This window comes from Lotus japonicus, chromosome 4 (assembly GCF_012489685.1).
Source record: "Lotus japonicus ecotype B-129 chromosome 4, LjGifu_v1.2".
NCBI lineage: Eukaryota > Viridiplantae > Streptophyta > Magnoliopsida > Fabales > Fabaceae > Lotus > Lotus japonicus.
The window spans coordinates 15,180,724-15,194,838 of NC_080044.1; the positions used below are offsets into that span (position 1 = coordinate 15,180,724).

General features: G+C 33.9%; 4 protein-coding genes and 1 pseudogene across 4 annotated transcripts; all 5 read right to left on the bottom strand.

Annotated features, from left to right (window-relative positions):
- Nucleotides 1–1,208: 1,208 nt before the first annotated feature.
- On the bottom strand, nt 1,209–3,173 carry LOC130716065 (uncharacterized; annotated as a pseudogene).
- On the bottom strand, nt 2,706–4,459 carry LOC130712356 (uncharacterized). Its single transcript, XM_057562190.1, has 3 exons — nt 3,909–4,459; nt 3,175–3,830; nt 2,706–2,968 (listed from the first exon to the last, which is right to left on the bottom strand). The coding sequence occupies exons 1-3, from the start codon at nt 4,457–4,459 to the stop codon at nt 2,706–2,708; spliced, it is 1,470 nt and encodes a 489-aa protein (XP_057418173.1).
- Nucleotides 4,460–4,484: 25 nt separating this feature from the next.
- Nucleotides 4,485–5,533, bottom strand: LOC130716067 (uncharacterized). Its single transcript, XM_057566251.1, has one exon. The coding sequence runs from the start codon at nt 5,440–5,442 to the stop codon at nt 4,510–4,512; it is 933 nt and encodes a 310-aa protein (XP_057422234.1). The 5' UTR covers nt 5,443–5,533; the 3' UTR covers nt 4,485–4,509.
- On the bottom strand, nt 5,460–7,535 carry LOC130712357 (uncharacterized). The gene is made up of 6 exons (XM_057562191.1): nt 7,430–7,535; nt 7,189–7,326; nt 7,032–7,103; nt 6,340–6,885; nt 6,128–6,214; nt 5,460–6,031 (listed from the first exon to the last, which is right to left on the bottom strand). Exons 1-6 carry the CDS (start codon nt 7,533–7,535, stop codon nt 5,460–5,462), a joined length of 1,521 nt encoding a protein of 506 aa, XP_057418174.1.
- A 2,057-nt stretch (nt 7,536–9,592) lies between these two features.
- LOC130716068 (uncharacterized) lies at nt 9,593–11,145 on the bottom strand. Its single transcript, XM_057566252.1, has 2 exons — nt 10,068–11,145; nt 9,593–9,958 (listed from the first exon to the last, which is right to left on the bottom strand). Exons 1-2 carry the CDS (start codon nt 10,707–10,709, stop codon nt 9,704–9,706), a joined length of 897 nt encoding a protein of 298 aa, XP_057422235.1. The 5' UTR covers nt 10,710–11,145; the 3' UTR covers nt 9,593–9,703.
- Between the last annotated feature and the right edge of the window lie 2,970 nt (nt 11,146–14,115).

Sequence of the window (14,115 nt, forward strand, 5' to 3'; positions counted from 1 at the left end):
TATAGAATGTATCATTGAGCTTCTACAATTCCCAAGGAGGTACCACTTAAGGGACACTAGTAGAGATGAGAGAAAAACTCAAACCCGCGGGGCTCAACCCGAAACCGATCCGAAATTTTGGGCGAAACCCAATTTTTTTGGGTTTGGATTCGGGTTTGGGTTTCACCCAAATTTTAAAACATGTTTGGGTTTGTGTGTGAGATTGATTAAACCCGCATCCAAACCCAAATTCAAACTCGAAGCCTTATGCATGTAATTACCAGCCCTTATATATATTATTAAAGTAGAGTTTTCATTAAAGTTATTAAGTAGACTTATGTTCATGAACTATATTTTTTCCTTTGTATTGGAATGATGATGAAGTTTAATCAACTTATGTTCATGTTGTTCTCTTATGTACGTGTTGCTTCCGGGTTGATATTTTTTATTTTTTGCCGGTTCAGTGCTCACATTGGGTTTTTGGTTTGGGTTCGGGTAACCCGAAACTCAGGATTTGGATATGGGTTTAACTCTTGCACCCATATTAAATTTGAGTTTGGGTTTGGGTTTGAGTTTGAGTGTTAAATTTGAGTTTGAATGTGAGAATGAGTAAACTCTCACCCATGGACAATCTTGTGCCCGTCAAGTTCTAAAGCGTATAAATAACATAGTTTGAGCCTTCATATAGTTGGGACAAACTTTGGTTCCGACCCATCATGCACTGAAATTTGACACGAGATTAACCTTTTACTGGCTTATGCAACTACATGTCTTCCTGAACTTACTCTTTTGCATGAGATCCTTGTCATTTATGAATACGTTAATCATTTCATAAGTCAATCACTAGTGTTTTTACCCGTGCGCTGCACGGCGAAAGATTTTTCTAATTTTTTATGCCAATTATTTTTACATGAAATTGACATGATTAACTACCACAAAACAATAGATAACAATTGAAATTAGGTTTGATTCGTTTACACAACAATGAAAAACTGAATGAATCTAACAAAGGTTGATGATTACAGAAATATATATATCGGCAACAAAAAGATGTCATATGAATGTTATGCATTCCACTTGTTGCTTGCTGCCCCATTATCATTGAAAGCCTGTTGAATCTGAAACAATTTAGAAAATGTTTTAAATAAGTAGATCAAAAAATACAGCACGTTAAATACAATGTGCATTATACAAAGAAGTACGAATTCAAAGATAGATAATCTAACCATTCATATGTTCTGGAATACTTCTTCATACACAACATTCCGAGTGCAATTAGATACTACTCCTTTGTCATCGACTATAAGTATCTTCAACCCTTTTCTAGATTTTACTCTTGATAGAGCTACATATAGCTGGCCATGCGTGAACACCGGCCTAGGAAGGTATAATCCAACATGCGATAACGACTGGCCTTGGCTCTTATTTATAGTCATAGCAAAACAAACAGTAATAGGGAACTGTCTCCTTGAGAATTTGAAAGGGAGGCCAGTATCAGAAGGAGTTAAGCTAAGCCTAGGAATATAAACAGGTTTACCTGTTTTAGAACCGGAAAGAGCTGTTGCAACAATGATATAAGGTGTCAAAGCGCTCACTATCAATCTTGTTCCATTACACAATCCAGCAGACTGATCAATGTTCCGAATTAGCATGATAGGGACACCAACTTTGAGAACAATTCTGTGGTTGGGAATACCAGAGCACTTAACATCATTTAGAAATTCTGAAGTGAACCATTCTGCATCTATTTCAGAGTCTTCATCTGACCTGCATGGCGTGTCATAACTCAAATATTATGTTTCCTCCCCAGGGATCATTGACATCATGAAGTTATTAACCTCTTCAACACTTTCAAGAGTGGGAGCAAGGAGTGCTCTTTGTTCAAAATATGCATGGTTCTCCAAATTTGCAACAACATTGGGATATGCAAAATTAACTAACTCAAGTAAGGGATTATCGGACTCCCTCACCAACAAATCAGATGGAATTTCTATAATAGAATCATCCTCATCAATTGGCTTAACCGTGCCATCGCCCACTTGTAGAAGCCAATCCGCAAATTCTTTGATCTCCAAGGATGAAGAAGAGGACCCTGCTTGTTGTAATCTCATGTTGGTAGTTAACTTCATTACTTTACAATGCTTCCATAGGTATGATGAATTCACAGAAGAAGAAATGATTTCTGATCTACTTCCTTTCAAAATTACTGGCAGAATCTGTCGAAAGTCCCCACCCAAAACAACTACCTTTCCTCCAAAGGGTTTATCATGGCCAAAAGTTGCTTGGGTCTTCATGATGTCATTCAAAGTTTTGTCTAGAGCTTCAAAACAGTGCTTGTTAAGCATTGGAGCTTCATCCCAAATGATAAGACTTGCTTTCTGAAGCATTTCAGCTTTATGAGAACCTTGACGGACATTACATGTTGATGATTCATGGATAGTGATCGGAATGGAAAATCTAGAGTGAGCAGTTCTACCTCCAGGTAATAGTAATGAAGCAATGCCACTTGACGCAACATTTAGAACAATCTTTCCTTCAGAACGCAACGCAGCTGAGAGGGTATTCCACACAAAAGTCTTACCAGATCCGCCAAATCCATATAGGAAAAAAAATCCTCCGTTATTGGACGAAACAGCATCCAATATCTGTAAATTGACATAATTTGTCAAAAAGAAAATATGAAACACATAATAATCGAATTTATTCATTTTTTCTCCTATTATGCTTTAATCGTAATTTATTACCTGGGTATACGCTCCTTTCTGTTCAGAAGTTAGGGAACAGACCAATTGTTGATGCTGTACGTTCATTTCATCCTTGTTGTAATTAAGCTCATCTGCAACAAATTGATTTTCAAAACGAAAGGTCTCACAAAATGATGGATAAGGTAAGCTAGGCCATTCTTTAAGTGACCTTCCATTAGTTCTCAACACCTTCTCTATCTCAATCAAACATAAGTTCATCAAATCCTCATCATTTATTTGAAGATCTGCAACAAATATTAAATGGATTTAAAACAATATAGAAAAACATTCTCTAAATCACGTAATGTATACAATCAAATCCAATTGTAAAGAGGTTGTTTCTTTGATATAGCAAAGGAAATGATTCCTTCTAAGATGCCCATTTAAAATAACACACAAAAATAAAAAAACGTCATTCAATATATTTAATAAGAACATAGTGCAAAAATACCTGGCATTTTAAGCAACCTTCTTCTGTGGTACAAAATGCCGTCAGCTAAAAATCTCCATGTCTTATCCCACACTTCTCTTGGCTTTCCTATAGCGTTTGTAGAGAGCAACGTTACAAACAAATGCCTCAAATAAGACCCTGAACCAATCTCACTCATGTGAATAATCCCATCAACATACTCCCTCTCATCTTCCATTAATCCCATAGCATCGCACGCATCTTGGAATGTTGGATAAACAACCCCTTTGACAGTTCTTAAACTTGCAAAACTGTCACAACCCCTCTGTTTTGTTAATAGAATCCTCATGTAATATACCTCGCCCATGCCTAGAGCGATATATTGAAGACGACCAAGGGAGAAACCTCTCTTTCTTGGCTCCCATACTTGCTTATCTTTCTTATAAACAAACATAGACGGATATTCAGCATACGTTAAACTTCTTCCCTCCGGGTATAGCTTATTCGCATTCATCCATGCTAAGAATTGAGTATCTTTAGTTGAACATTTTTCAACAACGCCTTCCAAGTCTTCATCATCGTTGAAAGTTACACACTGCTGACCGGGAAGATGAAATGATAAGCGCTTCACGGGCGGCCATCTCTCGTGGATATCAAATTTAAATGTCCTCCATGCTGCCTCACATGGAGTTAGATACCTAGCATTTCATTTCAGTTTAACAACTGAGTAAAAAAAAATTAAAAAAAAAAAGAAGAAAAACAATGTGATTACTTACCTGCAATCGTAGTACTGTTTAATTTCATCCTGGTTCGATTCTCCATTTCCAGCATTTGAAATTTGAACATTCACCCTATCACTGCCTTTGTTGATATATTTAAATAGATACTTTATTGCATTTGATTTATTGCAATACTCCACGTTGATATGTCCATGATAATTCATCAAAAGTCGAGGATTGTAGGGAACAACAAAACCATTATCCAAAGGAACTCCTTTCTTGGCCACTGTAATTCCTGTCTTCCTTCTCTTATAAATTGGGAAACCATCATCATCAATGGTAGTGCAGTTCTGATATTTTTTGGGAAAGTGTTTAGAACACTTTCCATCAACCATGCATGCACACTTAGGATCAATAACCCCACACGGACCGTGGATCATGAAAGAGGAAACGGCCTTGTAAAGCTTTGGATAAATCTGCGGGTCAGGAAGCTCAGCTGAAATGAATTTATCAATGTCCTCTCCGGTTATCAATTTGTACTGGGGTTTCAACCATAGAAGAATATGCGCGTGTGGCAATCCACGTTTTTGAAACTCTACTGTATACATACCTTCAGAAAAAGTTAAACGAAATTAAATGGAAATCTAAAATTGCAGTATTAATGATATTGCAACATAAACATATATTTCCGGAAAAAAAAAATAATAAATGACATACCTGCATCAACAGGACCAAATATAGTGCCTTTCCTTAAATCAGACATCAGATTATCGAGCTTCATCTTGAAAACCCTAACACAAATATCAGGTCTATCTTCAGCTCTCAAATTCCTAGCACGGACATACCTTTGAATTTCCCCCCATTGTGAATTACATGTTGCTGTAATAAAAAGATCAGGGTACCCAAACTTTTTGCAAATTGACATGGCATCCTGACAATTATTAAACATGTAACGACGACCTCCTGTAAAGGAAGGAGGCAATATAATCCGCTTTCCTACAGATGACGGGTCTGTCTCTCCCTTCTCAATTGCCTCTGCAACCCCATTTAAATAATCTGCTCTTATGGTTTTCTGATTAAATCGAATATATGAAAGACGATTTGCTTCAATCATGGTATATGCGTCAACGACGAACTGTTGGAACAACCTCTTAGCAAAAATAATGTTCCCATACTCACTGTTTCTGTCTTGAAGGCGGAATGAAATGAATTGCCTCATAGAGACTTTCCATCTTTTGTAGCTTCCCATGTTTCTAAAAATCTCACTAATGGGAATATCTTCACGGAAGCCATCTTCACCGTACGGAAATATAAGCGGATAGTGCAAAGGAATTAAAGCAGTATGTGTTTCATGAATGTTTGAAAGACATCCATCATTCATTTTCACTACAACATCTCTGCCAACGTCTGACTCCCCAATGTCCCCAACAATCAAGGCTGCAACCTCATCCGTTGACGGCATATTATAAGTTCTAGGATCTTTCCCCCGGGCTCTGAACAGACGGATAGATAACTGGGTTGATTCATCAGAGTTCAATCGTTCTCGGACCTGCCTAAATATTTTGGCTAGGACATTGTGTCTGTCAATCATCTGCTTAAGATCTTCCACTAAAGAAAGGTCAAGACCCTGTCCTCTCCCATTATAGCTACAAAAGAAATAGAATTTAAGAACATAAGGCTGTTAACAATTATATAATAAAAAATCAAAATGATCAAAAGAATTAATTTCAGGATTTCATACCTTAGATTCCTCACTCTATTAGAATTCTCATTCTGTGTATCATAAATATACAACTGAGCAAACTTAGGAGGTTGTCCCTGACGTGGAATTAAAGAACCCATACGGTGATAGTTCTGTCCACTCAATACAAATTGAGGGGGGCCTCCACCGTCATTAAGAGCAGTTAAAACCTTCCCACCCATAGACGTAAAGGAAAACATGCTATTATACGCTCTTATATTCTCCTTGAAATTTTGCGCCCTTGGTTCTCTATCTGTTATCAAGTCAAGAAGTAGAGGAGGAGGCTTAGGGATTAAGGGTAAATCAACCTTCCCCTTCATACAACACAATGAAAAAGCTGCAGCCCCATCTGAATCTATCTTCCCCGATTTCTCAGAAGCCCACATGAAAGCTCCGCAGTAAAAGCAAGCGCTGGTTGGATCTCCAAAATCAAGAACGTCTTTAAAAAAAATAGATGTCATCAATAGAGCCTCATGATTCAATAAAAAATAACATATATAAAATTTTGGTTAATGAAAAAATATTAGGATGATACCTGTATTTTCAGCTATCTGAAGCAAAGCAACAATGTTTGCTGGAATTTCAGGAATCACTTCATGCGTATGTTCCACATAATCCTCATCTGAATCCCCATGAGGTATCATATGAATTAAGAAAGTAGGTTAGATGTAAATAACAAAAATAATATCAAAAGAACTAATATTAAACAACTTTCTCTTAAAATAATTTTGATGTATGAAATATAACCTGATTCAGCATCTTCAGAATCACTGCTTAATGCTCCAGGTTCACATAAAGCCACATTAGATGGCCCTGCTTCATCTGCAGTTCCATTAGAGGGAGAAAACCTTCCTCTCTTGGTATCCAAAGCTTTCTTTCTTAAATAACGCGACCACTTTGATTCCGAACGGATAGGGGTAGGCAACTCTTTAATTATTTTAACTTTTTTCATTCTAGATGGAGCCCTCGTTTGTTTTTCTCGTTCAGGTTTGTTTGGCTTCAATATTGATGGAGAAGGATGTTTTGATGACGTAGCAATGACAGTAGATAGGGGAGGATTGGAAGAATTACTATCAAAACTTTTTGGAAAAATCTCATTCATTTGTGTTTTGGAATGTTCCAATGAAAAATGACTAACTGAAGCCAAAGTGGCTTGATCAATGGACTTTCTTTTGCTGTTCGCATTTGAAAACTGCCTATCCATTATTTCCTTATAAGTTAAGGAAGGTGAATTATCAAATGAAATGAGATTTACAGGGTTGTTCTCATTACATAATACAGAACCTCCAACACCTACAGAAAAAAAAAAGAAATCAATAAACAAAAAACCATGGTTAAATTAACTTAAGAGATGTCACGTACAAACTCAAAAACAATTTACAAAAGAAACAACAAAAATTCACCTGAACTTGGAAAAGGTTGTTGACATTGGGACGAACCTCCAGCTTGATTTGTTTTCCTTTTTTTTTGAGAACATGGTTCATGAAGAGCTTTCTCATATTGATTAGGTACTGAAAAATGAGATAATTTAGATTCACAGCACTTGAAATAAGGAGCAAGGGAAAAAACAACCAAAAAAACCAGGGACATACTAACCTAGAGTTCTGGATTTATTCCTTGAATTACCAACTCGAGCATTATGCGAAGAAGATGGAGACACATTTGTTATATTGGACAAAGGTCTTCTTGTTGAGATAGAAGAAGACACAGATGGAATGATGGATCCCCCGGTTGCTGCAAAAAATTAAAATTATACAAATACAGATAGTTAGAACATCTCACATTAGAAATTTGCCTTCGTTGGAAAAAAAAACAGAGGGAAACAATAGGTTCTCACCTATATTTTTGTCAGGAGATAAATCCTTTCTGCTGCTCCTTATCAATCTCCTTCGAGCTCTAGATTCTTTTGAGCTTGACCCCGGAGTTAACCGGGGAGAATCCATGTATCAAATTCTTAAAAGACAAAGGAACACTTGAAAGAAAAAAAGGATTATAACATCAGAGGGAGTTTAGAGAGCCTTTATAGAAGAAGTATTTAGGCATACAGCAAACTCATCATGAAAAGTGAAAAGAGTTGAAAACGTTGCAAGTTTCAAGAGGTGGAAAAACCACACGTTAATGGAGTGTTTGGTATTTCAATATGGAATTAATTCCTTTTTTTTTTGGAAAAACAAATTCTTTATTCTGAATCAATAAATTAGATTTCTTAAACTGAAAGTATCTAACAAAAAAAGAAACTAAATAATTAAATAATTTATTTAAATATATTATAATATTTAAAATCTTGATTATGAAGTTGTTACTATAATTTAAAATGAGTTCTAAAAAAAAAAACAAATAAATCGTTATAATTATGGGAGGTTATGAGATAAAACCAATTTGATGAAAATAATGGAGAATTCAAACGTTAAAGGTGGCTTTTTTTGTTTTTTGGTTATCAAAGCATGTTATGTGGTGTTTGGAATTTCAATAGAGTATTAGTATGTTTTTTGGAAATACAAATATTTTGTGTTAAATAATAATAAGGTATATTTATTATTCATACTTTATACATTATTTAGGAATATGCAACAAACCCAAAACCAATAAATGCATAATTGATTTAAATATAAAATATATTTTAAAAGATATATGTGAGGTTGTTTAACTATTTTAAAATGCTGTCAAATAAATAACAAATCTTTCTTAATCGTCCAAAATATAACAAACTTTTAAAAACTAAATATTCTCCAATTTCCCTCAATCGATATATTAAAATATCTAAACGTAATATTGCCCAAATCGCTTATAATACAAATATACAAAATATAATAAAACATATAGAAAAATTAATTGAAATACAATAACATCTTTTAATTATTTTAATGACTTCCAATTTCTTCTTTAAATTGGGTAGTGCCTAATAGTTCCTCATTCCCAAGACTATTGATAGCAAAAAAAATCATGAATAAGAAGATAGAAAGAAGTGGGTTATAATAAGGGACAACAGTTTTAAAAAAGAATTATTGGAACTAAAAAAAATTAATAAAAGTAATTTTATTTTTCTTCATAGGGTATTATAACCTAGAATCTATTTATATTTCTAGAAAATATAAATATATTAACTTCCAAACAAATAAATCTTATAAAATTAACAAAATCTGTTATGAATGGGAGATAATTCACGTTAAGGAAGGAGGGGGGAATAAGTTATTAACTAATCATATATTGGTGATAGATGAATCATTTTAAATTGGGGGCAAATACTATACTCATTGTCAAACCCTTTATACAAAATATAATAAAACATATAGAAAAAATAGGTGAATTGTTATTAAATCTTCCTTCGATAAGGACGAAAAAATGTAAAGGAACAAAAATAAAAGTTTTTTAATTAAATACATGGTTTTCCCACAAAAAATACAACACGCTAAATTTCAATATTATTGAGATATATGTAACAAAGGGCGTCCTAACACCATTTGATCTTAATGAAAATTATGGAAATAGTCAATTTTTTTCTTTTCATAATGTCCACTGAAAATGATCTTTTAATAATGTTGTGATTGATTATAAAAAAGGGTATCATTGTTGGAATTTTAAAGAATATAAATGGGGCCTAAGCTTGATTTGGGGGGGTGGAAGAATGAGTTAAATGGGGTGTTTTAGGGGGGAGATAGAATAATTGGCTGCCCACACTAACATATAGAAGGATATAAGGATTTGGGTTCTCTTCTTGTATGGGATACGCCATAAATTATTTTATTCAGTTTAAATTAAACATATGGAATTAACCAATAACATTTTTAATTGTTAACAAAATTAAAAAATTTAACTTAATTTATCCTACTTATTATATACCCACTCCTAAAAAGAAAAAATACTTTACACAATTATTCCTGAGGATGGCAAGCACAAAAAAAATCGATTCATACTAAAAAAGATAACAAACATAATAGATGGAAATCTCAAAGTAGAACATAACTCAATATCATTAGACGAAATTACAAAAATAGGGGGGCATGCCTAAGAGCAAAACATAATGAGAATTTTTTTTTTCTCTGGCACATGAAGAAACACCCCATACAATTTTAACCCATTCATTGAAACACACTAACAATTACAATACTATCTAAATGTCAATTTGGTCTCCATAGTTCACGTATGCAATTCCTTCTTCCGGGCTTGTAAATTGAAATAGTAAATAGTCATCCGGGGAGAACTGGTTAGCTTCACAGAAGAACCTCCATCCACTTCCAATTTTGGCATAACGATGACAGGAACTGATTAGAATACGACACTCAAACGGGATTCTTTTAGGACCTACGAACATCCAACTGTGTAGGCCAGCTTCTATGAGATACGCAGCAGCATCCTTTGGGACATACTGAATATAAATCAAAGAAAAATATAATGGAAAAATGCATGTCAAAAGAATAAAAGACATGAACAAAAAAATGAACAAAAAGGAAAAACATATGTTAAAAACAACTCACCAAATGACTCTTTGTTGCATAGTATGTAGTAAGAGTGCATGTGAAAATACACTGAAAAATGATGCCAGGATCTGGGATAGGCGCCACAGGAATTATAACATCTCCATCCACTAAGCCATCATCATTTTCAATTATTTCTGGTTCTATTTCTGCACCATCAACGACATTATCAGCAGCAACAACATCAGGCACTTCTTGACCTCCTTCTACATCGAGTTGTTGACGAATTGTTAGATCCGTTGTTGCAACAACTCCACTACTTTGGGCAGAAATATACCCATCGCACTCTATATGATCAAGCAAGGAACTTTCTGAAGAAAGGCTTTGTCGAAGATTACTATAAAATTCATCATCATCATCATCTGATTTGTAAATATCTCTAAGAGGAGCGCCAGGTACATAAAGTTCCTTGCCTTCACTATTGAAAATATACATGTTAAAAACACAATCCTCAATCAAATGCATCCATATAGTGCAAGTTCCTCGCAGATAATAATCTTTTCTCAACTGCTTCCATCCATGGGTTAATCTAGGTCTAACAACACTCATGTTAAACTTAACGACGTTGGTACATCCCCCATCATCAATCAATAACCAATTCTCTTTTAATTCATCCTTAAACTGCCTGACAAACTCCAGCATCACTTCGCCTTCATCCTGGGAATGAAAAAAAAAGGATTATAAAGGGATGAAAATAAAAAATCAGAATAAAAAAAAATTCAAAAGATGTAACTCGTGCCTCATCCTCACGGCTAACAACAGGCAGAAAGAATTTATAAAACGGGGGAGGAGAATGTTTGGTCTTGGGCATTGAGATTGAGATAAAGGAATAACTGAAGGTGAAGCAGAACTATGGAGTACTTAAAAGAGAGAAAAGGGATTAACACAAATGGGGCAGATAGAGAAATCGATTCAACCATGATAATGAATTTATAGTCTCACGTTAGAATGTGGGAGGTCAAGAAAATATTCAAAACGTAAAAATGTATGAAATAAATTACACTTGGAAATCTGCACACAGAATTATAATCACACATATGGAGATTAACAGTCTCTATCATTTAAATATATTTACTATAACAACCTAGTCTAAATCATGGAAAGAGATAGATATTTTGGGGAAGAAAAAAACATTTATACAATAGGAATAGATATCATCATTTATAATTATAACCATAAATTATCACACTTTCCTAGAGAATTCAGTAATTTACCAAAAGAAATAACTCCAACTCGAAAATTAGATATATAATGAAGAGTATAAGATGGGTATTCAGCATAGAGTATAGGAAATGAAGAAAATATAAAAACTTACAAATTATTTAAAATAATAACGATAAAAAAAAACCAAAAACAGAAATCAATTATTTGATATGTAGTGATAAATTTTTTTGAAATCCAAAATAAATAACCTCTCAATGAAATACGGATAACATTGAGTTGAACATATATCAATGATTATTGAAGGAATGAAATATTGCAAAATTTAATGTGCATTTAAATTCCACTTAACCTTTAAAACAAAAAATACACTTAAAAATAAAATATACTAAAAGAGTTTAAAACATGCCTCTACGTGGACCCCATATATTCATCATCTATTAAAAATTGAAAAATCATTGCAAGATATCGAACAAAAAAAAAATTAGAAAATAAAGAATTTGAAAAAACTGAGTTATCAATTTAAAGATATTTCTGGGAAAAAGATTATATGCTCAATTGTTATATCCATTAGTTTGTTATACGAATAACAATAAATATAAAATCCTCTATCAAATACAACACTTATCATCTGGCAACCCATAATAAACACAATGGGGGATCCTTATAGTCAGTTCTGTTAAAAATCATAATGAAGGAGGATTTCTTAAATATCCCACACTCTGGAGGGGTGTTTGTATTCTTGACAATTTCTCTAATATGAATTGTTAATTAAAAAAAGGATAATCTAGGATAATATATAAAGGGAATAGGGCGTTTTCCCTTCCAAAACATCTATATATATTTTAAATTTTAAAACAATAGTCAGAAACAGGGCTATAGGTGATAGGCATGGATTTAAATTTTATGAAAAAATCATAAATCACTTAAATAGTAAAAAATTATAAATCACTTAAATAGTTAAAACAAAAAACAATAATTTTAAAGGTTTAACAGATCCATAAGGAGTAGTATATATTGGAAGTTGTTGTTGAGAAAATTATAATAAGATTTAATGTTATATCCATTAGATTGTTATAGGAATTACATTAACCTTAGAAGTTTCTATCAAATTTCCCCTACTCATATGCCATACAATGGAAAACATAGCCACCCAATTTAATACACGTTTTTTTTAATCCTATCCCTTTTTTCTTAATAAATATCCAACCTTATTATTTAATCCATTTGTTAAATTAATCCTTATTGAAAAAGATACTTTTAGAAGGCACGTTATACAACATTTTTTCATGAATTGCACGCTTCAATTATCTATATATATAATTTAAACAATAATAAAAACCACATATTTGAATCTAGGAGTGAAAGGGGATTGAAGATTGGAATAAAATTGTAAAAAATATGAAAAGATTAAAACTACTTCTTCATTCCATGAGAAGCAACATTACACATAATGCAAACATTCCTTGCAATTCTTCAACGTTAGAAGCACATAGATATGATACTTGATCAACACATCGATACAAACAACCCCATATTGAGAACACTCCAAAGTCTGATAACATAAACACAAATGTCAAGCCTAATTAGAAAAAAGGACTACGTCCTGACAATATAAACAATGCGGTTGACAGCATTGGTGAAACGGAATCGGAGCCTATCACTTGCACCTATGTCGTTATAATCGCAAAAACTACTCCATCCATGTCCCATCCTTGCATTTCCGGAATTTGGGCGAAGGCTCATGTGAAATTCTCCTGGATATAGGTTAGGACCAACAAAATACCACTATCAACCCCGGCTTGTCTGATATATGTAGCAGCATTTTCGGGGACAGGCTGCATTTAAAAAAAAAATATAGAATATGTATGAGATCAGAGGGAAGCTTTAGTATGAAACAAAGATGAAAAAACTATCTTTGGTAGATTACGAAATTCATATATCAACAAACAGTAAAAAAAAAAAGAACTCACAACTTGATTTAATGAGAACCACTCGTGAGTGATCTGGGTATCAAATTCAAATTCATAGGTAGATTCCTGAACCACAGTTTGCTCAGGAACATCAAGATTCATTTCACCCCACTTGAAACGAAAGTTGATCATCATCTGATAAAAAAATAGGTTCAGAAATTTCAGGAGGAGAAGTTGAAGGATTTCCCTGATACAAAGGAGGGCCTTGAGAGGACTGTCCAGCAAACCTAAAGTCAGGATAAAAGTCGAGAACACCAAGAGAATCAGTCTCATGATCCACGCTCCAGTCGATAGGAGGAGGACCTCCAGGCACTTGTATTTCCTTGTGGCTTGAATCACGAACATCAATTTTGAAGATTGAATCATCAACCTCATGGAACCAAATTGTGCAATTCCCCTCCAAGTTGTAGTATTGCCTCAATTCATACCAACCTGTTGTTAGGCGAGGCCTTTGCTCATTCATGTTAAAGCCAACAGTATGTTGCTTCATTGCATCATCAATTAGAACCCATTGTGGCTTTAGCTTGTTGATTTTTCCTCACGTAAGCAGGACTCAGTTCACCCTCCCTCTGTAAAAAAGGCAAAATTAATAAGAGGAAGAGAATGGAAGAAAATGAGGAACATGGAAAGGATTTAGCAAACTTTGATTTACCTCTAAATAGCAACTTCTAACAGGAAAGAAACTCTTGTAAAAGAGGCGTGGATGGTTAACTGGATCCATAGCAAAATTTGGAAACAAAAAAAGACTTTGAGAAATATGGAGAAGTTGTCATTGGAACGTATGAAGTAGAGAAGTTTATATAGAAGAGAAAGAACCAAATGGCATGGTGGTTGAGTTTCCATGCAAAATGTGGAGGTTACACGTGTGTTAACCTATTGCACCCTTTCAAAAGAATATGATTGGGAATGAATTT

Coding starts and splice junctions, on each gene's coding strand:
- LOC130712356 (XM_057562190.1), bottom strand. CDS start 4,459: ATGTATACAGTAGAGTTTCAAAAACGTGGATTGCCACACGCGCATATT. Junction 3,831..3,908: donor AAACAGTACTACGATTGCAG/GTAAGTAATCAC, acceptor ATGAAATGCTAG/GTATCTAACTCCATGTGAGG. Junction 2,969..3,174: donor AAGGTTGCTTAAAATGCCAG/GTATTTTTGCAC, acceptor TATTTGTTGCAG/ATCTTCAAATAAATGATGAG.
- LOC130716067 (XM_057566251.1), bottom strand. CDS start 5,442: ATGATTGACAGACACAATGTCCTAGCCAAAATATTTAGGCAGGTCCGA.
- LOC130712357 (XM_057562191.1), bottom strand. CDS start 7,535: ATGGATTCTCCCCGGTTAACTCCGGGGTCAAGCTCAAAAGAATCTAGA. Junction 7,327..7,429: donor ATCTCCTGACAAAAATATAG/GTGAGAACCTAT, acceptor AATTTTTTGCAG/CAACCGGGGGATCCATCATT. Junction 6,215..6,339: donor TTCTGAAGATGCTGAATCAG/GTTATATTTCAT, acceptor ATGGGGATTCAG/ATGAGGATTATGTGGAACAT.
- LOC130716068 (XM_057566252.1), bottom strand. CDS start 10,709: ATGCTGGAGTTTGTCAGGCAGTTTAAGGATGAATTAAAAGAGAATTGG. Junction 9,959..10,067: donor ATGCAACAAAGAGTCATTTG/GTGAGTTGTTTT, acceptor ATTTATATTCAG/TATGTCCCAAAGGATGCTGC.